Raw genomic sequence first — 21,326 nt, 5'->3', positions numbered from 1 at the left:
CCCGCCGCGCCCGCCGCCCCGCGTGCGCGCCCCCAGCCCCGTCGCCGTCTGTACGAGAGCACCGAGCTCTGGGGCAGGACGGCGGTGCGGTGGAGAGCGGGGCCGGGCCGGTGTCTGCGGTCCTGCCTCCGGGCCGCACCTCTGCGCAGGCGGGCGTCCTCGAGACTGTGGCCCCTGGCTGGGCCGCCTCCCCGCGCGGCTGGGCGGCCGCTGCTCCCTGGTCACGGGGAAGGCCGGCGGCGAGGGGGACCCGCCAGCCTCCCCGCTGCTGGCGCATTGGTGATGCGGCTTTATTTTCCTGTGGCCCCCACGGCAAAGCGCCGCGGGCCGAGGTGCCAAGGTGCCGAGAGCTGAGAGCGCAGCAGAAATCACGCCCTTGTGGTCGGCTTGTGGTCTGCGGGCTGCTAGGCCGCCGCCGCCTGGTCTCGGGGCTGCCCACCCCCCCCCCCCCCGCCCCTGGGCACGGCCCTTCCTCGCCCCTTCCAGCTGCAGCCCCTCCCGCTCGCCCCCAGACTCGTCTCCATCTGCACGCGGCCTGTCCATGCCACCAGGTTAGGGCGGCTGCAGGGGCCTCATGTTAACTCCATGACAGCTGCGCAGGTACCGGGGGCTGGGGCTGAGTCTCTTGGGGGCTGGCACCCGCCCCTGTGCACACTCAGTCATCCTGGCCAGTAGGCTGTGCAGGGGACCCAGAAGTAAAAGGGCAGGTTCCTGGCCCAGAGCCCCGACCTTCCCAATTCTAGCTGGGTGGCCTCCACAGCCTGTGCTGCAGTTTCTCCACCTTCAGTCATGGGCACTTGTCATACCCCCTTCACAGGGCTGCGGGGGAGTGGGAACAACACTGGCCAGTAGCTTGGTGCTGGTGTCCACTGCTCTGATGCCCCCCCACCCCCCAGGGCCAGAGGAGGGGACTGAGTACCTGAGGCTCTCCTAAGGAGACTGTCCTATGAGTGGCTTAGCCTGAATCCTGCTCCAGATGACATCTGGGCCCTGCAGGCCGTGGTGTTCAGAGTGACTGGGAGCAGCCACCCCCTGAGGGGCCAGAGACCTAGCTCCTGGGCCCAGTGGTGGTCCAGACACTGCATGGAGACAGCAGGCCAGGCGTGGGCACCATGACTATATTTTGTCCCCCGTTACAGCCATAAATGTATTTACTAAGATGATGTGTTAAGTCACAGCAAATGTATTTTTCCGTTAAAGAGAACTAAGGTACGAGAATGAGTGTCTCCTGCGGTTTGTGGGGCAGCCACTACAAAGTACCCTGAACTGGTGGCTTAATCACAGGAAAGTGCTTTCTCCCAGCTCTGGACAGTAGAAGTCTGAAACCCAGGTGCAGGCAGGGCCGTGCTCCCTCCAGAGGCTCTAGGGTGTGGATCCCTCCTGTCACTTCCAGGTCCTGGGGGATCTGGGTGTCTCTGGGCTGGTGGTCAGGTCCCTCCTGTCTCTGCCTGTCCTGCATGGCCTCTTGTGTCTGTGTCTCTCCTTATAGTCATCAGCCGGGTGGTGCTTCCGGCCCACTCCTATGCGAACACATCGTGACCTAAGCACACCTGCAAAGACCCTACTTCCAAATATGGTGGGTTGTGGAGTTCTGGCTAGACATGAATGGGGGGGGGGGGATACTATTCAACTCAGTACAATGTCTGTTCTGGAACCAGCATTCCCCTGTGCCCACTGTCTACCTGTCAGGAAGTGGTCCCTGTGGGGTGGTCTCCCTCTGCTTCCAAGGGGGGGCAGCTGCTCCTGGCCTGGAGTTTCTGGAGCCTCCACTCCATGTCAGGGCTGAGGGACTGAGTCCTGCCACTACCCAGCTCCACGCAGGGCTCTGCCCTCCCCTTCCAGTCCCCAGGGACCTGGGGTGGGACACCCAGTCCCACAGTGGGCTCCCTCTCTCACCACATCGGCTTTACACACCGGCTCCCAGCACCTGCGACTCTGTGTCTGAAGGTACCACCCTGCCTGGACCATAAGCTTTGAGGATCCACCAAGAGGCTTCCCAAGAGCCCCACATGAAGGTGGGTTCCATGTCACACCCATGCCCAGAAGGGAGGGCCAGGCCCCCATCTCCTCCCTCAAGACATTTTCATTCTGAACAGTCTCCTTGCCACCATCCCAGGCCCTCAGACAGACACTCAAGCTTTGCTGACCCCAGAGCCTTGTGCGGATGCCTTCTAGTTCCCGAGTGGACACAGTCCTTTCTGATTGTCTCCCATGCAGCAGAAGCACCAGCAAATGGATCTGCTCTGGGCTGGGTTCCTTCTTAGCCAGAATAGTCCCTACTCATCACCAGCTAAGGCCCCTCTCATGCCCTTGCTTTGAGGTCACAGCCAGTTCTGCCCAGGGGTCCCTAGGGTGGCTTCCCACCCCCACCCTCCACACTGTCTACCTGCACCCTGGCAACCTCTAACCACACCACTCTTCCACCCAGCATACTTCCAAAGCTCCCTACTGCCCTCCAGTGAACTTAGAACTGAGGCAGTGGGGTGGGCATCAGTTCATTTCAAAGTCCCCAAGTGATGCTAAGTGCAACCAAGATTGAGAAGAGCTGGGACCAGAACGTCTAGGGAAGGGGCCCTGAGGCCACACCTCATGGATTTCCCAGCATCTCCCAGCGCCTTCACTTTGCCCCTGCCAAGCTCTGAGCTCATGCACACCTGGCAATGGCTCCTTTGCACAGGTCCTCCATGCCCTCCAGACATGAGAAACTCAGAGGATTGACCTCCAACACCCCTGCTCCGCGCCCTTTCTGCTCCTCTCAGTCCTTGACCTCATTGGCCTTGGCCCAGAGATGTCCCGGGTAGACATCTGGCCCCCAAACCCAGAGGAGGAGACAGAGACACCAGCTGGATAACTGCCCCCAGTCCCAACCTCAGACCTGGCTGGAGCACAGCCAGCCTGGCCCTGGAGGGGACCTGCCCCTCGTTGCTCAGGGGTGCTGCTCAGTGAATAACCCCTGGAGCTGGCAGGAGGGAGGGTGCACCAGGCCTTAGGGGCACCCCAACGTCCATCCACAGGGTGGTGGCCCCAGGCTACCTTGCAATAAAAGGGACCTGGAGACACGGAGAATGAAAGGCCCTCCTAGGGTGTGGATATTAGATGGTGTCCACAGACCACCCACTGCGGAGCGTATGCATAAGCCTCAGACCCTCGGAAGGAAGGAGTCCAGGAGATAGTCTCCAAAGCCTCACAGGCCCTCTGGGACAGCCTTACAGGGATGCTCAGTCTCTGTACTAGTAATTTTCTGCATGGTTTCATTTTTAAGCTAATCTCTGATAGTTCTGTAATGAAAACACCAAATATTTCACTTTGGGAGAAGCAGGAAGACGAGTCTGGCTCCCAAAGCTGGAAAGACATTTCATGCACAGACTTTTCACAGGTGAATTAATATTATACATTTGAAAACCATTTCCACTCCATCTTGTTCCAGACGGTTCTCTGGCAGCTTGGGCATCGAGGACACTCCTCCCCAATCTCCTTGAGGGGATGTATTGGGGGGGGGGCACGACTCCATCAGAGGCCACAGCCTAGCCCGCAATTCACCCCCTAGGCGCCCCCCCCCAACCCTGGCACTCAGAGCAGCGGGGACGGAGGCCAACCTCCCAAGGTGCATCTGTTCCTGCAGCAGCAGACAGGGCTCGCGTCCTCCACAGAAGATGAGATGATTTCCTGGCGGCAGGCTTTAAAGGACACATGGGCATGAAACATTTCACACAGAAAAGTGGAGGAAGGTGTGGGAAGAGAGGCCACCACTCAGCAGCGATCCTGGCCGCTGACCCACAGCCTCCTGCCACTGTCTCCCCTTAGGGACCCTCGTGGACACAACTGCCATGATCACAGCGACAACTAACAGAAGCTCCTTGGTATCATACCAGACCCAGTGCGCATGCCGATTGCCCAGCTGTTCTCAGGGCCAGTTTGTTCAAACCCAACAAGGCTCCTGTGGCCTGTGGTGGTGTTTCTCGTCTCTGCCGTTCAGGTCTGCCTCCTGTGCCCCGTCCATCCCCCGGCACCAGAGCCCCCAGACAGCCCAGCAGCCCGGGCATTCCTCCTGGAACAGTCGGGTTGCTCCCCGGCGGCACTCTTCCCCGCACTGCGGTAATGCCCTTGAACAGGTAGTGACACAGAGAGCCTTGCTCCTCCTGGGGTGGGGGGGCTGGACCAGTGCACAGGTATCTGCCCACCCCCGCCCAGATCTGGCTCTCATGCTTGTCCCCTCCCTGGGCAATGCGGAGACCCATTGCTAGAGAAGGAGGGGGGACAGGCTGAACCTGGCATTGTAAGGTGACACGCCCATCTCCCCTGGCCCCTGTGCCCTACGAGCCACCTGCAAGGTGACACGGTGGCATGGTGAGAATAGCTGCTCCCACCAACTGTCACCCCGGGGGCCTCAGCAGCCGCTGGCAGGCCTGGCCTGGATCAGGTGCCTCACTCAGGTTGCAGACGGAGGCGGTCTGCTCCTGGTGTCCCATCACTTCTGTGAGCTGGGACCGTGCATGAAGTGCAGCCTCCCCTCCCGCTGGAGCCGCTGAGCCGCCTGGGTACGGCTCCCTGCCCCAGAGAAGTAATTAAGTCTGCAGAGTAAGAAGCCAACACAAAGTCCACCGCCAGGGGTAACGGATTATTTCTTGGTTTTCTTTGATTCTGAGAATAAGTATAAATGCCCACATTTCAATTAATCCTGGTTTTCAATACTCGAGTTGTCCCAGATGCGGCCAGTGGAAGTTCCTGAGGCTATTTTACTATTTTGCAGTAGAGATTCCAGAAAAGCTGAGGTGGCACAAGGCCCGTGCACCCTTCCTGGGGCCCTCTGATGGTGTCCTCTTGCCTGGCCAGAGCACAGAGCAGCCCCTGGGGAATAGCTCTGGTGCCATGTGTGTGGCCACTCTGTCAAAGGTGCAGGTCTATGCAGCACCACCGTGGCCGAGCACCGCCCCCCATTCTGGTCAGCACCTCCTCTGCCCTCTGTTCCCATAGATCTGTGTGTCCAGGGCAGCCCCAGTGGCGCAGCGGTTTGGCGCCGCCTGCAGCCCCGAGCGTGATCCTGGAGACCCTGGATCGAGTCGCACGTCGGGCTCTCTGCATGGAGCCTGCTTCTCCCTCTGCCCGTGTCTCTGCCTCTCATTCTCTGTGTCTCTCTATATATAAATAAAATCTTTGAAAAAAAAAAAATCTGTGTGTCCAGAATGTCACCCAACTGCAACCATATGGTATTTCCACTTGGCAGGATGCCCTTCTGATATATCCAGTTTTTGTGTTTCACTAGTTTGTCCCTCTTCTGATATGACTCCATCAGCCTTCAAAAGCTTCCCTTTGAGGACAGATTGCTCAGGGTCTCCTTGTGCTTCTGCCCTGGACCTAGGGCGGGCCGTTTCTTCCAGGAGCCTCGAATCAGGCTATGTGAGGGCTCCCAGCAGCCGAGTTTGTCCCTTGTCTACACAGCCAGAAAATCTCGACTGTTTAAAAGTAGATTATTGGGGCACCTGGGTAGCTCAGTGGGTGAAGCATCTGCCTTTGGCTTAAGTCATGATTCCAGGGTCCTGGGATTGAATCCCACATCGGGCTCCCTGCTCAGCTTCTTCCTCTCCCACTGTCCCTGCTTGTGTTCTCTCTCAAATAAAATCTTGAAAAAGAAAAGGTCGAATGTCAGTTCATATTGTTTTTTCTAATTTGTATTTGGGAATATAGTGATTTTCCTTCTTTCCTTTTACACTCGAGTTTTTTCTCTTGCATCAAACCCTGGGTTGCTGACATCAATATTGTATTTGCTTATTAGCAGAGGCCACCACGGTGTTGCCAGTCCCTCACGCTGCTCTGGAACCTTGCCACTGCATCACTGAAAGTTGCTGTGCCCTCCGAGGAGCATGGTGGGCGTCTCGGACTGCCTGCAACCTTGAGAGGATGGTGGTGGTCACGCTGTGGGACCTCTGAGGTTACATCCAAAAAGGCACATGGCTCTTCTCGTGGACACGCACCTCCAGAGCTGAGGCTGCCTGTGGGAGACCCTGGCCCAACACCGCCAGGCGGAGCCCCACTTACCCAGAGGCACTGGAGAGGGCAGTAAAGTGATAGTTGTTTGCAGCCACCAAGTGTTGGGATGATCTGTCATATAGCAGTAGGGAACTGGAATGAGTTCATTTCACTGTGTTTTGGGGCCTTGTTTTCTTATTGGTTTAACTGCTTGTCCGTGGAATGTTTAGAAGTCTGAGAAGCATGCTGTCTCAACACCAAAACGCCCTCCCCACCCCCCACCTTGGTTCATAACCACCTGCTCCCTGTGCCTTCGGTGCTCCTGAGTTGCACCAGGCACCTGGGGAGAGTCAACTGCTCCATCAGTACTGGGAAGCAATGCTGCAGTGAGCGGGATATCTCCTGGAGTTTCCTACAAGTGGGGTCACAGGGGCAAGCGCTGAGGATGCCTACGACCTGGTGTTGCCCACCCTCTCCCGCACCCCGGAAGGGCTGCCAGTGACACTCAGCATTTCCTGACCTGACAGCCCAGCACTGGCGCCTCTGTCCTGTCTAACAGGGTCTAACCTGGGTCTAACCTGGCACCCTGCTTCTGCAGGGCTCAAGGGTGCTGGTTCTGCTGCACCCTCGTTAGGCCAGTTAGGCTCTCTCTTGGGGCACACTGCCTGTGAGGTCCTGGTGACAAACAGCTGCCCTGCTGAGTGTGCTGGGACTTCCCCCTTATCTGGGTCGGCAGCTGTGCAGACCTGGAGCAGGGGCCAGGGCCCACCCTGCTGAGCCAGCCCTTTACCACCCCTGGAGTGTGGAGCTGCTGGAGGAGACGCTGAGCTGTGTTTACTCATCAGAACCAGAGGGGCCCAGTGAGCAGCCTTTGTGTGGGGTGTCCGCGGGCTCACCAGTTTGAGCCTGTCTTTTTCCTACTTAAATACCTCCAAATGCACCCACACACCAGAGATTAGCCGATAGCCATCTGCATGGGGGAGAGATTTCTCGGCTGGCTGAAGCAGCTCAACTGAGCAGAGCGCCTAAGTCGGGACCTGCTGAGCCAGCAGCCGGGAGCGGGTTCCGCACAAGCGCTGAACGTGCAGCGCGCCGGCACACAGCACACCCGGCCTCACTGTTGGGAAACATTTATTACTGAAGTCTCAAGCTGATGACGGCGTGGCTTCCGTGAACGCAATCCCCAGCGTGGGAGCCGAGGACCACTGTAAACATGATCGGGCGTCGTCACTAAGGACGCAGACAGGAAGTCAGCAGGCCACCAATGGCTTGGTTTAGACACTTGGTCCCCTGCCCTTTCATTTGAGGCTTCCGTTTTGAACCATTTGCAAATACTCCTTGTGGCGCTTCTCCTGAGCTTCATAGAGCTTCTTCACCTTCTTGGCTTGTCCTTTGCTCAGCTCTTTGCCATCCACGTCATGTGTGGGCAGACCCTGAGAACAGGGAGAGCACGGGGTTAGCAGGGTGCACCTGATGCCCTACTCGGAGCCCGGGGGCACATGGATTCAGCCCCTGGAGCCGCCTGGGCACGTCCTCACCACACGTTCCACACTAGTGCACTGATTCAGCAGCACCTCTCCCAGCCACTGGGAAGACAGTGGCTGGTCTGGAGGCACCCTCCCGCCTGGGAGCCAGGGCCAGTGTTCCCTCAGGACCAAAGGGGCTCAGTTTTCATGGGAAGGTGGTGAATACATATCAGAACCAGTAAGGAGAGCCTGAGGGTCTAGAGGCAAAGTGGCTGTGAATGCCGGGACGAGGAGCTCTGGAGACAGTGCCCATGGCTCCCTGACCACACCATGGCCAGCTTGTGAAGGGGACCTGCTCTCTGATCCAGGCCACGATGGGGCTCGGCTGCCGCGATGGAGGGAGGCTGCCTTGGGGCTCGGGGCTGCAGGCACGGACCCTGAACGGCGCCTCCCCCAAACTGCACCCCAGACAGAAAGGCTGCTCACTCAAGGCTGGAAGCCCTATTACTCCCAATTTAAAGGTCTGACAAGAGAAAAGAGGTTCTTACGTTTTCATCAAACTTGGAGTATTTGTCACTTTCTGATAAGAACATCTCACTGGGTGGGATCTTCATCTTGGCCAGCTTCGCTGCCTGGAATGCAGAGCCCTGCTCACTGCAGCCCAGCCCACCGGGGAAGGCGTGAGCACGTGTCACCCCAGCCCAGCCCTGGGACTCAGAGGGACACAGAAGTCGGGCAGGGTAAGGCCCAGGCAGAGGGAGTCAAAGGAGGGACAAGTCCACCCCGGGCGTCGAGCTTGCTCTACAGGGGGTAGGGTTGTCCGAAGGAGTCTGTGACACTGCCTGGAGCCTGTGGCTGCCAAGGGGTGGCTCTCCCAGCCAGACCTCTCCCTCACCAGGGCCTCCCGGCCTCCCTATGCTCAGGTGCCATGTGGGGGTGCGTGGGGAGGCCGGGAGGATGCTGTGGTGGGGGCAGGTGGAGCAGGGAGGACCAGAGAGCTGGGGCACAGGGTCAGAGTAGGCACTCCCACCAGGGGAGCCCGGGCCCCACATACACCGTGTGTGTTACCTCTTGCTCCTGTTTTATCCTGGAGGCCTCCTCCTTCTTCTTCCTCTTCTCCTCTTCAACCTATGGGAGCAGCAGGAGCCCCGTGAGCCAGATCTGCCCGGGGCCTCTGGGGGCAGGAAAAGGAACAAAGCAAGGCCTGCTGGCCCCCCAGTGCCTGGACTCTGACCCAGCCACCCTGTGGACAGCTCTGGATATGTGGCGAGCCCAGCTGTGGGGGGTCTGTCTGGTGAGCAGAGACAGCATCACCAGGGCCTGGAGGGGGCGGGAGTTAGCAGGTGCCAGGACATGGGGCCTGGGCCAACTGCCAGCCTGGGAGTGGGGTCAGGGCAGGGACCCTCAGCCCGGGTGTTGGGTGGCACCCGTGAGGCGAAGTGCAGACTCAGCTGTGCCACAGACAGGAAAATGCCCTTGTAGGATCTCGGGTTTCGGGGCTTCCTAGTCAGCAAGGCTGTCGGGTGGGCGGCTGGGCACAGGCAAGTGTGAGGCTGGAGAGAGCCTGGGGTACCGGGCAGGGAACTGTGGGACTGGGTGAGGGCAGCGCAGGGCCAGCAGTGGGAAGTAGAGCAAGGGTCCCCACAAGCAGGGGCCACAGGCTCGGGAGAAGCAACCAGTGGAGCAGAGGAGGCCGGGAACAGGCAGAGGTGAGGGTGGCATGGGCTCGGCGGGACTTTCTCTGTGAGGACACAGTGTCTGTCCCCTGGTGGGAATGGCCATGCAGGGAGGTTGCAGTCCTGGTGCTCGTTCAGGCACTGCTGACTGGATGGGCCCCACTCAGGGGAGACAGGAGCAAGGCAAAGAGGGCCATGGCCAGCGGCCGCTGTGAAAACCAGCAGGCAAGGCCCGTGGCCCCATGGCGGGCAGGGCTGCCTCTTGGCACCCTCATCAGAGCCCCGTGTACCTTTATGCTCCGCATGCACTTGCTCGGGGAGGAGAGTGGTAAGCTGAGGCATTTGCTTCTTCCCCAACCCAGGGGCAGGGGTGGGCAGAGCCAGCCCCATGTCATCTCTAGGGCCGGGTCACCTGCTGCGCTGCCCTAGGTGAGAGCCCAGCCCCAGGGACAGGACGCTAAGCTGGGTGAGCAAATGGGGCAGAAATGGGAGGTGCGGTAGGGGGTCCCCGGCTCCCAGGAATGCCCAGCTGTCACCACCAGCTGTCCAGAACATGGCTTGCACTTGCCTTACAAACCGTGCTCCCACGTCACCCGCACCTCCTGCCGGTGCTCCTCATGCACCCAGGCCCCTGGCACCAGCCCCACACTTCCTGGGTGGACGAAGGGCGGCCTGGCAGGTCCTCCCTCAGGGACAAAGGACACAGCACTTCTGAAGAGCAAGGCACGACCAAACTCGTCGGCTGCACGGTTTACAGAAAGGGACTTATTCTCCCTTAAACTCAGGGGGTAGCTTTTTAAAAAGAGGACCCTTCCTTAGAAGGTAGACCCTTCTTCTGCTACTGCTCCGCCCAGTGGCCCAAGTCCCATGAGGTCCCCTGGTGGCAATTCTAGAGTTGGGACCTCACGAGAGAGCTCTGGCAGGGCAAGCACACAGCGCCAGCAGTCTCCCGTGCCCACGCGGCTGCTCCAGCACACTCACTCGTCTCTTCTCCTCTCTCTCCCTCAGCAGGGCCTCTCTGTCTCCCAGCTTCACCACGGTTGGCAGCCCTGAAAAGCCAGGTGGTTGGTGAGATGAGGCCCAGCCCCAAGCCTGCCTGCACAGACCTTGGGCCCCTGCTGCTCACAGGGCTTCCATGTTAACTGTACCGTGGGGAGGCCTCACCATTCCCAACACAAGGCCCAGAAGTCATCAAAGGGGACATGCCGCCTGAGTATTTAAAATCTAAAAATTTCCTGTGCAGCTGAAACCCCCACAAAGTCCAGACACCATGAGCCTGGCTGACAGTCCTGCAGGCCATCTGCTGAGTGACAGATCACAGGGAAGGGTGGCCAGTGGCCATAGGAGGGTACACAGGAGGTGTCCTCAACAGCCAGAGCAACAAACCTCCAAGGGCCTCCCGTCCCACGGGGGCGCCGCCCTGGGCCTCCTCATCACATAAAAGTCCACCATCCTCTGACCCTGGCCTGGGATTCTTTTAGAACCAGCCTCCGACCCCAGTGTCCTTCCCACATCCCTGCCCACCGCGCCCGAAGCTCCTTACAATGGCCCCAGAAGGGATTAGAAGGACCCACCTTCATGATCTTCAAGCCGCACCCCAAGCTCGGGCAAGATGTCATCCCGCAGAGCATCACTGAGCTGCAGAACCTCAGGGACTGTGGACAAAGACAGAAGTTCAGTCTGACCAGATGCACAAATGTGCACCTTCCCCAGCGCCCTGCAGGGAGTTGAAGCCCAGGCACTGACGACTCTGCTGCCATGAGTATGGAGCAGCCCCCACAGATGGCCAGGGTTTACACAGCGCCTGAGGACCCTGCTCAGTGGCAGGTGTGGTGTGGAGATGCTCCTGGACTGCTCCTGAGAGTCAGAGCAGGAGAAGCCAGGGCCGCACAAAACCAGGTGGGCAGCTTGTCCAGGGAAACCAGGTTTCTACTCATAGAAAAGAGGCTCAGAAACCAACCCAAGCGCCCTGGTCAACTGGGAAGGTGTCCAGCCCCCACAGCCCTGGCCTGGTGAGCCAGAAGAGCAGCCGCGTTCCACACTCCAGGACCCAGGGGCCCAAGGCCACACATGCTCTTAGGTCACCCAGAAGTCCTGCAGAGGCTCCCTGTGTTCTTCAGGCCATCCTCAAGCATGCCTGGCCCAGGGCAATGCTCAGCTAGGTCAAATACATCCGCAGCACAGCACCAGCTGTCAGGAAACCTGCTCAGATGCTCCACGCTCCCTCATCCCCTCGCCTTGTGAACCGTGCTCCTGAGTCCACACGCACCTCCCATCCTCCCAACATCCTCAGGGCGAAGCAGCTAGGCCCAGGACCCACAGTTCCAAGCAGCTACTGGCGAGAGCCAGAAATGGGTCTGGAGGCTGGGGTGAGCCCCACAGCTGTCAGCTTCTCTCACTGATGCACAAGGCCCAGCTGAGGGACAAGGAAGGGCCAGAGGCCTGCGGTCCACACTGCCCTTTGGTAACGCTGCCTCTCACTGCTCTCAGCCAGGCCTCGGCCCACCCCAGGCGTGGGCTAGAGCAAGCAAGAAAGATGACATACACCAGCAGACAGAGTGGGTAGGGATGAAGAGACCATCAGTGTGGCCTCTGGGCCTGAACAGGATGGTCCCTGCAGGTTCAGATGTTCTTAAACCTCTTGGTCAGTCTGTGGGTCCCAGAGGCAGAGCGAATGACCATGGACTTGCTCCCTCCCAGGCACCACAGATGGCAGCAGATCCAGCAGCACCTAGTTGAGGCCAGTCAAGGCCAGGGGCTCTCAGGGAGCCTGTACCGATCCTGCAACAGCAATCACAGAGTGTGCCCCAGCCAACCTCATGGCCATCCTGTTCCCAGGAGGCTCAGGGACGACATGGCAGGGGGAGGCCGTCTGTTTGCCTCTGAAAACGAAGAGCACAGGAGGGCCTCACCCAGAAACTCTACAGGGGAATCTGGCCTCAGTGAAGGAAACTCAGTGGTTCATGTCTGTGGAATGGGGACATGTCACCATCCCTGAGGGCAGCGACGAGCGTGATAAGATGCCACGTGTGGGAGCAGGCTGTGCGCGGCTCTGCTCACAGGGTCTGGTGGCACCGGGACGAGGCATTCTGTATGTGGCTGTCTATCAAAGCCAGGTCTCAGACTCACAGCTCCCAGGAGGCTGCCTGCCCCACCGTGTGGCCTGCTAAGTCCCCAGCCCATGCCCTACCTGCACTTGGGGAAATTGGCGTAGAAGTTGGGCTGTCACAGGGCACGTGACAGCAATCCCATCTCGGAAAGCTTTAATAGCAACAAATCCTGTAACATCAGGTGACAAGAGTGCTGGCACCCTGCCTGCCTTATTGTACGGTGGACACACTGTGACCAGCATCCCTCAGGCACCAGCCTGCACTCCAGGCCCAATCCCAAGTGGCTCTGCACACCTTGGCCATGCCCCTGTGAGGAACATCTATGCCAGAAACCAAACACCCCCCTGACTCCTGCCCAAGCCTCTGCTGCATCTCATCCGTCTCTGCAGCACTGGCCATGGCCCATGGGAACACTCACTGTCCTCCCCAGCTCGGCTGATGGGACAACACCCTTTATGCTTGCTCCCTGCCCTTACCCTGCCCGCAGCCCCATGGGGAGGGCTGCCCCTGGGGAGGGCTACACCTGGGGCAGGAGCTGGAGCAAGCTACCAGAAGTGGAAAGGAAGCAAGCCAGGGCCCAGCATCACCACCGTCAGCCGACTGTTGGCACCCCGAGAGTTGGAAGGACGCCCAGGCCCACACTGTCCCCTGGATCTGGGTTCCGCAAAGCTGAGGACAGTGGCCATCACCACCATGCCGAGACCTGCCCTGTCCACATAACTCAGAATTCCCCCCCAGACTGTCTTTCCAAACTGTTTGATTACTTTGGGGGCATACCTACTACTCTACCATCTTCTGAGTCACATATTGACTGGGTCCAGTTGCAGAGGAAGGAACTCCCACAATCCCATGGCAAGACAAACGACCCAATGAGACATGGGCACAGGGCCTGAAGAGACACCTCTCCAGAACAGATGTACACGTGACCATGAAGCCCAGGGTAAGGGGCTCAACATCACACGTCATGAGGGAAACACACACCAAAGCCCTGCTGAGATGCCACTGCCAACCCCAAGGGTGGCTGGAATGAAAATAATCATTTTTGTTCAGCCAGGAGACAGCAAGTATTGGTGAGCACGTGGAGAGATCGGAGCTCTCCAGCACAGCTGGCAGGCAGGGGAAACGGGGCCACTGCTGTAAAACACAGTTCGGTGGTTCTTCAAAGTCACACATACAGCTGCCATACAACCCCCAAGATTCCCCTCCAAGGGACATCCCCAGACCCTGAAAATGAGGCTCAACCAGACACTTGTGCACCTGTGTTCAGAGCAGCACTATTCCCAACAGCCACAAGGTGGAAACGGCCGAACGGGCACCCAAAATGTGTTGTGTGCATGCAAGGGTTCGGTATTCTGCCTTGACAAGGAGTGGAGTGCCGGCTGCGCTGCAGGAAAGCATTCTGTAAAGTGACAGAAGCCAAAGACGAGGGGCACATACTGCTCGGCTGCATGGACATGGGGTGTCTGGACCAGGTTGATCTACGGGTGCAGAAGGCAGGCTGCTGGGTGCTGGGCACGGGGCCAGGGGTCACGGCTGTTCCTGTGACCTGTGGTTGCACAGCACCGTAAACGTACTAAATGCCAACTGCCTCGTTCACTTTTAACAACAGGTAGTTGTCAGTTATGTCAATCTCACCTCAACGGGCTCTTTTTTTGAAAAAAAAAAAAAAAACAAAAAACAAAAAACAAAAAACAAAAAAACCCCAAAAAACTCCAGTTGGATATTTTTGAGGAATTCCATAAAGCATTCTCAAGCATATGGAAAAACACAGATCTCGGCAGCTAATACAACCTTAAGAGAGGAACAGAGACGGGGGCTGCCTCTGGGGTGGCGGGGAGAAGCAGGAGACCGAGAGCGTGGACACCACCACGGCCGGGGACGGGGAGGAGACCCCTTCGCTGCCTGCAATGCCGATGGGGGCACTGGCAGGCTCTGGGGTGTGTCTACCCAGGGAAGATCCAGGTCTGCAGCTCTGGCTGTGGAGCCTAGGACTGAGGAGAACCCCAGATGGAGCAGGGGTGTCACTCGGGGAGGGAAGAGGCGCTGACAGACGTAGGGCTGTGACCTGCAGAGCAGAGGCCACCCCGAGCAGCAGGGTAATGCAGGGGAACCGCTGCCAAGGGTGAGACCACCACTGGCACAGCCACCACTGCTGGCACAGCTCTCCCAGGGAAGGAAGCAGCTGTGCAGCTGCCACGTGCCCAGAAGAGGAAGATGGGCTTCCCTGCGTGTGGTCCCTGGGGGCACCCTTGGCCACAGGTGCCAGGCACCAGGACCTCATGGACCTATTGACTCCAAGAGGATCTGACTGTAGCAGGTTCTAGGAAAAGAGGGTCTTCATTGTGGTCATCTGCTAACGAGCATAAGCTCAGCAACATTTTGTGTGAACACGCAGTGGAGACACCCCATCAGCTTTTCCTTCAGAGGCTGCACCTGCCTGGCCAGTGCTTGTCCTCGCCTGGCTCAGAGTCCCCGGAGCTCGAGCACTCAGAGGGGTGGCGCAAAGGGAGGGAGTGAGTCCTCCAGGGTCACTGCTGGCAGGGCCAGACACAGGAGTGGAGAACAGGCTGGGCACTGCACAGGGAGCCCCATTAGCTCCCCAAAGGGAGGCTCAGCAGAGGATGCCCAAGGCCACAGGAATCTGCCCATAGACAAGAGAATGAGCAAAATGCAACCTGCACACACAGTGGAATATCACCCAGTCCTTACAGAGGAAGGACATTCTAACACCTGCCACAACATGGATAGACCTTAGTCATACCGAGTGAAAGAAGCCAATGACAAGAGGACAAACACTGCACGATTCTATGTGTATGAGGTCTATGGGGATCAAATTCATACGGAGAGTGGACAGTGGTCACAGGGCCAGGGGAGGGACGGGGTCAGTGTCCCCTGGGGACAGAGAGTGGATGGTGGTCACAGGGGAGGAGGGACAGGGATCAGTGTCTCCTGGAGGTCAGTGTCTCCTGGGGGACAGAGCCTCAGTTGGGACGATGCACAGTCCTGGATGGAGACGAACAGTGGGGAGAGCTGCACAACAGGAATGTGCTTCAGACAGAGCTATGCTCTTGCTCATCATCAAAACAATACATTTCATGTTACAAACATCTTAACAAAAATGAAACAAATGAAGGGGGAACGACGTTCTGGGCACGCCTGAGTCTCTGCCCTTCTAGCTTCTTCCCAATTTCCCCAGCCTCTCCTGGTCAGCTGCCCCAGCCCACACCAGGGCTGAGCTCTGGCCAACACGACTGTGGGCATCCTGGACCACATCTTCCTCATCTGTGAGGTAAGCACTGGGCATCTGGGAAACTCGGCTGAAGGCAGGACGCCAGAGCCTCCCCTGAACCTCTCGCTCTGTCCATCCTGCTCCCTGGGAACAGCACAAAACAGCACTGTCAGATCCAGGCTCCTCCCTGAGGGGCTGTGGCCTTGGGGCTCCCTGCCCTCTTGCTCTGTCCTCCCTGCAACCGGCGCAGCTCCCTCTGGGGGTTCCCTGGCTGCCCCATCAGTCCTTTGCCTGCTCTACCCTCAGGACACCCCACCTGGACCCACTCTGCAGGGATGGTAGCCAGACGAGCGCGCCAGGGGTGCTTTCCTGTCACAGAGAGGCCTGGGGAGGGAGCGCAGCACAGCAGGTGACAGGTAGCATTTGCGGCAAGTGACTCCTGCACAACCCTCCCTGGCAAGGCTTGAATCCCTGCCCTTTGCTTTCTGCTTTGAGAAATGCTGAGCCCCAAAGGGGGCGGCGTGCGCGGGAAGAAGGCCGCAGAGCAGGCCTGGCACGTTCTTGGTTCAGCATGCCCATCGGCACACAGACGGCGCAGGATAAGATGTGCGCCCCTGCCTGATGGTGCCTGGAACTCTGTCTCACGGTCGGCAGTGACACAGCATGCTCCAAGTCCCCAAGGACACAAGACGGCAACCAACCTCGGGAATATCGGCAATGCCAGCTGGCTGGGCATGGTGAGGTGGCCCCAGGGGAGGCCCCTTGGGTGCCAGGCAGCTGTCTCCCACCACACTGGTGCAGCAATAGTTGCAGCAGCTCTGTCTCCCCCAGCTCCCCATGCTAGCCTCCGGAAGCAAGGATAGGTGCTGGCAAGCCCTCTGGCCGCTGGACACACCCAAAGTGGACATGAGCCCCCAGCAGGAGGGAGGGCAGGCGGCAAGATCTGCCTTTCCATTCAAGCAGCACAGTCGAAGAAACCCTGCGTCTCACATATGCGTCCTTGGCCCCCACCCAGCTGTCCTCCCTGTGGGGGACATGATGTCGAGAGACACAGTGCTGTCACGACTTGACGGGGCAGCATTGCAGATGTACTGCCCCAGGCCTGGCGCTGCTAACACCTGTTGGCACCCAAAGCAGCCCCCCCCCCCCCCCCCCCCCCCCCCCCGTGAGGAAGAGCCTCTCACCTTTTTGCTCTCGGGCGATCTTTCGCACACCTTCTCTGAACTCGGAGAGCACCTGCAGGTACGGCATGACCGTGGATTCCAGCTGCAGAAAAAACAGTTTTGAAAAACAAAAAAAACAAAAAAACAAAAAAACAAAAAAACAAAAAAACAAAAAAACAAAAAATGGTTTCGCTCAGAGACCAGCTCCACCTGCATTTTCAGCCAGGGCTTGGCAAGGGGGGGGGGGGTGGGGGGCGTTACTGCCATGGCCACTGCCTCTGGGCTGGGACACACTCCCCACCTGGCACTCGGTCCACAGCAAGTGTGCGGGTCCCTGTGTGGACAATGCGGGCTAGAGAGAGAAGAGCTTCCCTCCCAGCCCAGCCAGACAAGTTCTGCAGGCCACTCTGCTCAACTATTCTCAGGAGCGGCTTTGTCTCCTCTCAGACACAGGGTTAAAATACCCCATCTATAGTTAAATGGCTCCACGTGGGTGTCTGTAGGGCGGGTTCTCTTCTGGGAGACTACAGTGGTCCCTCCTGGGCCAGGAGCCAGATCGTGTCTGCATCCAACCTGTGGCCACATGCATGCTTGTGCAAGAGGAAGGAGTCTCCAGGAAGTGTCTACCACATATACACACGCGCGTGCGCACATACATGGACTCGCATCTACACCAATGGTTAATGACCTACAGGAACCTGGAGATGCCCCGGGATGGAAAGCCTGCCAGAAGGAAAACCAGAGACAGTAGAATCCAAACTGGAGAAACAACAATTTCATAACCATCTTTTCCTTGACATCTTTCATATCTTTCCAGTAGGTTTTTAAGCAAGGTCTCCCCCTGCCTCCTAATTAAGTCTTTCGGTGGCTCAGTAACCAAAGCAACAATCTAAATGCAGAAGCCGACTGGCTGATGAGCCCATGGTGACCTGGCCTCTCACTGTCCAAGCACGCACCTGGGCTGGGGTGCTGCAGTCGTGTAGGCTGACCGGGGATCGGGATTTTAGTTCCTTATGTCCACCGGTGGTGAGCCTCAGCGCAGTGGGGGATGGAGGCCTTAGCCAGCGTACCTGCAGCATCTGTCTGGAGGAGACCTGCCCCCACGGTCTAGTGGACCATACCAGCATGCTATGCACCACTCAACAGTAGCCTGATAAATATGTAGGGCCACCTTCCCCATTCCTAAAACAATTCAGATTTAGAAGCAGACACATAAACTTCAAATGGTGTAAAGCGAAGATCCCACCCTTTGGCCTGGCAGGTCCCACCTGGTGGTTGCTTATTCCAATGCTCAGCCTTCAAAGGGCCCACAGAGGTCACATGGAAAGGCCCCCACACAACCACCGCACTAAAAGCATTATTTTAAGTTCAAGAGCAGGCGGTCTTGAATGTAGAAAGTGTTTTTTTTCTCTTTTTCTTTTTCTTTTTCTAAGAAACTAAATATCTAGCATCCCTTGTTCAAGAAAATACCACAGCTGCGTAGGTTTCCTTTCTGAGAAACACTGAAGAAGGTTAATGCCTTTAGAACAACTAGCTTTATGGCTAATAAAGCCCCTGGAGAGGTGGGCACCAAGCTGAGGCAGTGCTTCTTCACAACACAAACTGGTTTCTCTGCAGAAATCAGTTCTTGGGGAGACACCTATACGTTCCCCCTGCAGAAGAGGGTTCCTCACACCAGCCACTGTCTGGAAAAGAATTCTAAAAAGAGTTTGCCTTTTTACCTTGTATGTGCTTCCTATTTTCCTTTAAATGAGTTATACCTAAGTATCTACTACATATTCTCTTCAAGTCCTTAAAGATCACTCCTACAGAGGGAGGATAGAAGTGTGTCTGAGACGAGCCTGAACAAGCATATGCCATGAAGGACGGCCATCGTGCAGCAGAAACTACCAGTACCAGGGCGACACTGGCCACTGCCCAGGAACTTTCTCCCCACCAGACTCATGAATCGGCATGCTATCTGAATCCACATGTACAAGGACATGAGCACATGGGCATCTATGCCATGTGGCTGCAGCTTAATCAAAGATGGTCCCATCGAGCCTGCCATCCTGGAATTGAGCTCTCAGACAGCAGCACAAGCACCCCCAGTGAATGGTCAGGGAGCGAGGCTGCCATGGCCTCTGCTGACCTTGCACACGTGTGGTGAACAGCTATGTTCAATTCCCCCAGCCAGGTCCAGACATGACCCGGGGCCCATTCTGGAAAGTCCAGTGCAGATGGAACCTAATGTGGGCCCCCAAATGTCCACAGGGTTGGCCCCTGTGGTCCCCAGGACATGAATAAGGAAGGGGAGGGAGCAGGTGTGGAAGGCAGGATGGTGCTCCTCCAAATGGGCACCACTTCTCAGGGGTGGGGGCGACCCCCAAAGAGGGAGCATCTCTGCACCCAGGTGTGCTCTACTCACATCTGGGCTGGTTCCAGGTCCTCGCACTGGGAATCCCAGGGAGCTTTCCTCTTCAATGGCCCCAAAGATCTAGAAGAGAAACAGATATGCATGATGAGTGTGTCAAGGGGTCCTGACAAGTGGCCTATGATGACTGGATGCCAGGCCCAAGTGTGCTCCCATCTGCCCTCTCCGGGGCTCTCTGAGTGAGGCCACCAAACCATGGGCCCAGGCCTCATGAGCATGGAGGTATGCACAGTGAGTAGTGTTGTACCAGGCGGGAAGGCAAAAGTGCCCACAGTGAGGACATGCATATGCGTTCTGATACACTGGAGCACAGTGGGAGCTGAGGATGGGAGCAGGTCTCAGCCCCTGTAACCCATTCTTGCTGTGTGCACATGGGGCCTGTGGGTCGAGGACCAGCCTACCTTTAGCATGCGGGTGAGGTACAGAGCGATGCTTTCTAGCAGAGCCCGGTTGGGCCTCCTCCTGGCAGCCTTCCGGGTCGCCATGTATAGGTTGCACTGGCTGACCAAAGCCCTCATTTCCTCCAAGACAGTGCGTGTGTCCACATTGTCACAGAGGGCTTCATGAACCGCTGCCTTCTTGTCATAAAAGCTGAGTGAGAGGAACAGGAAGGTTGGCGGGTGACATGGTGCACAAGTGCCCGAGCGGTCCAGCGGCCAGAACATGGCGCACTGGGTGCTACGTGTGCTGGGTATGGTTTTGCACACACGGGCGTGATGGTGCTATGCCCCCCACTCCACTGCTGGGCGGGCCTCTGGTGGCCTCTGGGTGGCCCAGAACGCAGGCACACTTGCGAACCCCAGAGCAGTCTCCTACCTCTTGTTCAGTTCCGATTCTTCATCTTCCCACTTTTCAAACCGACCACTAATATCAACGGGAGCTCGGAGGAGGTCTTTCACATTTAAGAAAAACTCCTGAAGTCAGAAAATTCAGTTTAGCGGCATTTAGAAAACTTCATTTGAGCAGCATCAGAGAAAGAGCTATCACGGTGAGGCGCGCCTCCTCTGTGTATCATCTGAGAAAGCAGTGCGCACTGACACCAATGCCAGTGGCCAAAGGGTGGAGGGTGTTCCTTTGAGGCGGGAATGCATTCCGTTCTGGGTTTAGCCTGAGGTCCTGCTTCCGCTGACAGGTGCGCTGCTAATGCTAGCCAGTCAGCAGGCCTTTCCAGGGAGAGGTGCAGGGCCAGGGCACACCCCGAGAGTGGAGCTGCTTCTCTGTGTCAGCAGACACAGAGCAGGCCTGACCCCGCCGCAGAGAGGAGGAGAGGGCACTCACGTTCATGAACTTCTCGTACTGCAGTGCGGACTCCATAGTGTTGCTCGAGTAATCCAGGGTGTCCTTCCAGGAATGCATGAGGAAGGCCAGCCGCAGCTGCCGCGCTGGGAGGGGAGATGGCAGGGTGGTACCCTCAGCCTCCCAGCCTCTGCAGAAATGGATGCCCAGGTCTCAGGGCGGGGGGCGGGGGCGACTTTACCTGAGTGCTTCTTCAAGGCGTCTTTGATAGTGATGAAGTTTTTGAGTGACTTGGACATCTTGCAGCCAGCGATGGTCAGGTGGCCCGTGTGGAGGAAGTAGCGGACCCAGCAATCATTCTCGAAGTAGGCCTGCTCAGGAAGGGGCGCAGAGGGCACGGTCGGGGCACCATGGGGCACCGTATTCCCGCGGTGATGCAGAAGCGGGGGCTGCCTCTCCGAGCTGGGACACCTGGGGCTCAGAGGGCCGGCCCTGGTCCGGGAGCCAAGAGGCTCTGGTCTGGGAGCCAAAGCTCAGGCTGTTTATGTGGGAAATTGGACCAAACAGTTGGGGTTTGAATCCCACCAGCAGGACCCTGGTGTTTGCATGAGGCTCTGCTCAGCACCTCACCAGCAGCACCCCTGGCTGTTTCCACCACTGCAGGGGTAAACTCAAGCCCACCCACCCAGATGAACCAACGATCCCAGCCCCTGCCTACCTCTGACTGAGCCAGCTCGTTGTCATGGTGGGGAAACCGGAGGTCAAAGCCTCCGCCATGAATGTCCATCGAGGCTCCCAGGAGAGTGCCCGCCATGGCAGAGCATTCAATGTGCCATCCCGGACGCCCCTAGAGATTCAAAGGACCCAGTGACCAACTGGCCTCCCCTCTGGGTCCCAGCCTTCAATTTTCCCATGCTCATAACCCTTAAAACCTCTGAGCCTTATTAGAACAGATGTTATGTTCCACACACGAAAAACTCAGGGAAGCCCCTGCTGCCTAGTTCCCAGCAAGCTTTGTAGGCCGAGGTGGGGCTAAGGCTCACGTTACTCCCAGAATTGCCCAGCA

At 57.7% G+C, this 21,326-nt stretch overlaps 1 protein-coding gene across 3 annotated transcripts in view; it reads right to left on the bottom strand.

The window, feature by feature from the left end:
• Nucleotides 1–7,081: 7,081 nt before the first annotated feature.
• Nucleotides 7,082–21,326, bottom strand: part of CARS1 (cysteinyl-tRNA synthetase 1) — a 49,104-nt gene continuing 34,859 nt past the window's right edge. For 2 of the 3 annotated variants that reach the window (XM_026004197.2, XM_026004196.2), the window contains 12 exons: nucleotides 20,979–21,107; nucleotides 20,502–20,631; nucleotides 20,303–20,406; nucleotides 19,841–19,938; nucleotides 19,426–19,615; nucleotides 19,019–19,087; nucleotides 16,633–16,714; nucleotides 10,684–10,764; nucleotides 10,091–10,158; nucleotides 8,502–8,561; nucleotides 7,982–8,065; nucleotides 7,082–7,400 (listed from right to left, as the gene is read on the bottom strand). In XM_026004197.2, the coding sequence (XP_025859982.1) occupies nucleotides 7,266–7,400; nucleotides 7,982–8,065; nucleotides 8,502–8,561; nucleotides 10,091–10,158; nucleotides 10,684–10,764; nucleotides 16,633–16,714; nucleotides 19,019–19,087; nucleotides 19,426–19,615; nucleotides 19,841–19,938; nucleotides 20,303–20,406; nucleotides 20,502–20,631; nucleotides 20,979–21,107 (1,230 nt within the window). In that variant the 3' untranslated portion in view covers nucleotides 7,082–7,265. Of the gene's footprint in view, nucleotides 7,401–7,981; nucleotides 8,066–8,501; nucleotides 8,562–9,677; nucleotides 9,821–10,090; nucleotides 10,159–10,683; nucleotides 10,765–16,632; nucleotides 16,715–19,018; nucleotides 19,088–19,425; nucleotides 19,616–19,840; nucleotides 19,939–20,302; nucleotides 20,407–20,501; nucleotides 20,632–20,978; nucleotides 21,108–21,326 lie in introns of all 3 variants that reach the window. The other variant, XR_012001687.1, reaches the window with a different exon arrangement.

Source organism: Vulpes vulpes, chromosome 5 (assembly GCF_048418805.1).
Source record: "Vulpes vulpes isolate BD-2025 chromosome 5, VulVul3, whole genome shotgun sequence".
In the NCBI taxonomy this organism is placed as follows: Eukaryota; Metazoa; Chordata; class Mammalia; order Carnivora; family Canidae; genus Vulpes; species Vulpes vulpes.
This window is presented reverse-complemented; position numbering and strand designations above follow the sequence as displayed.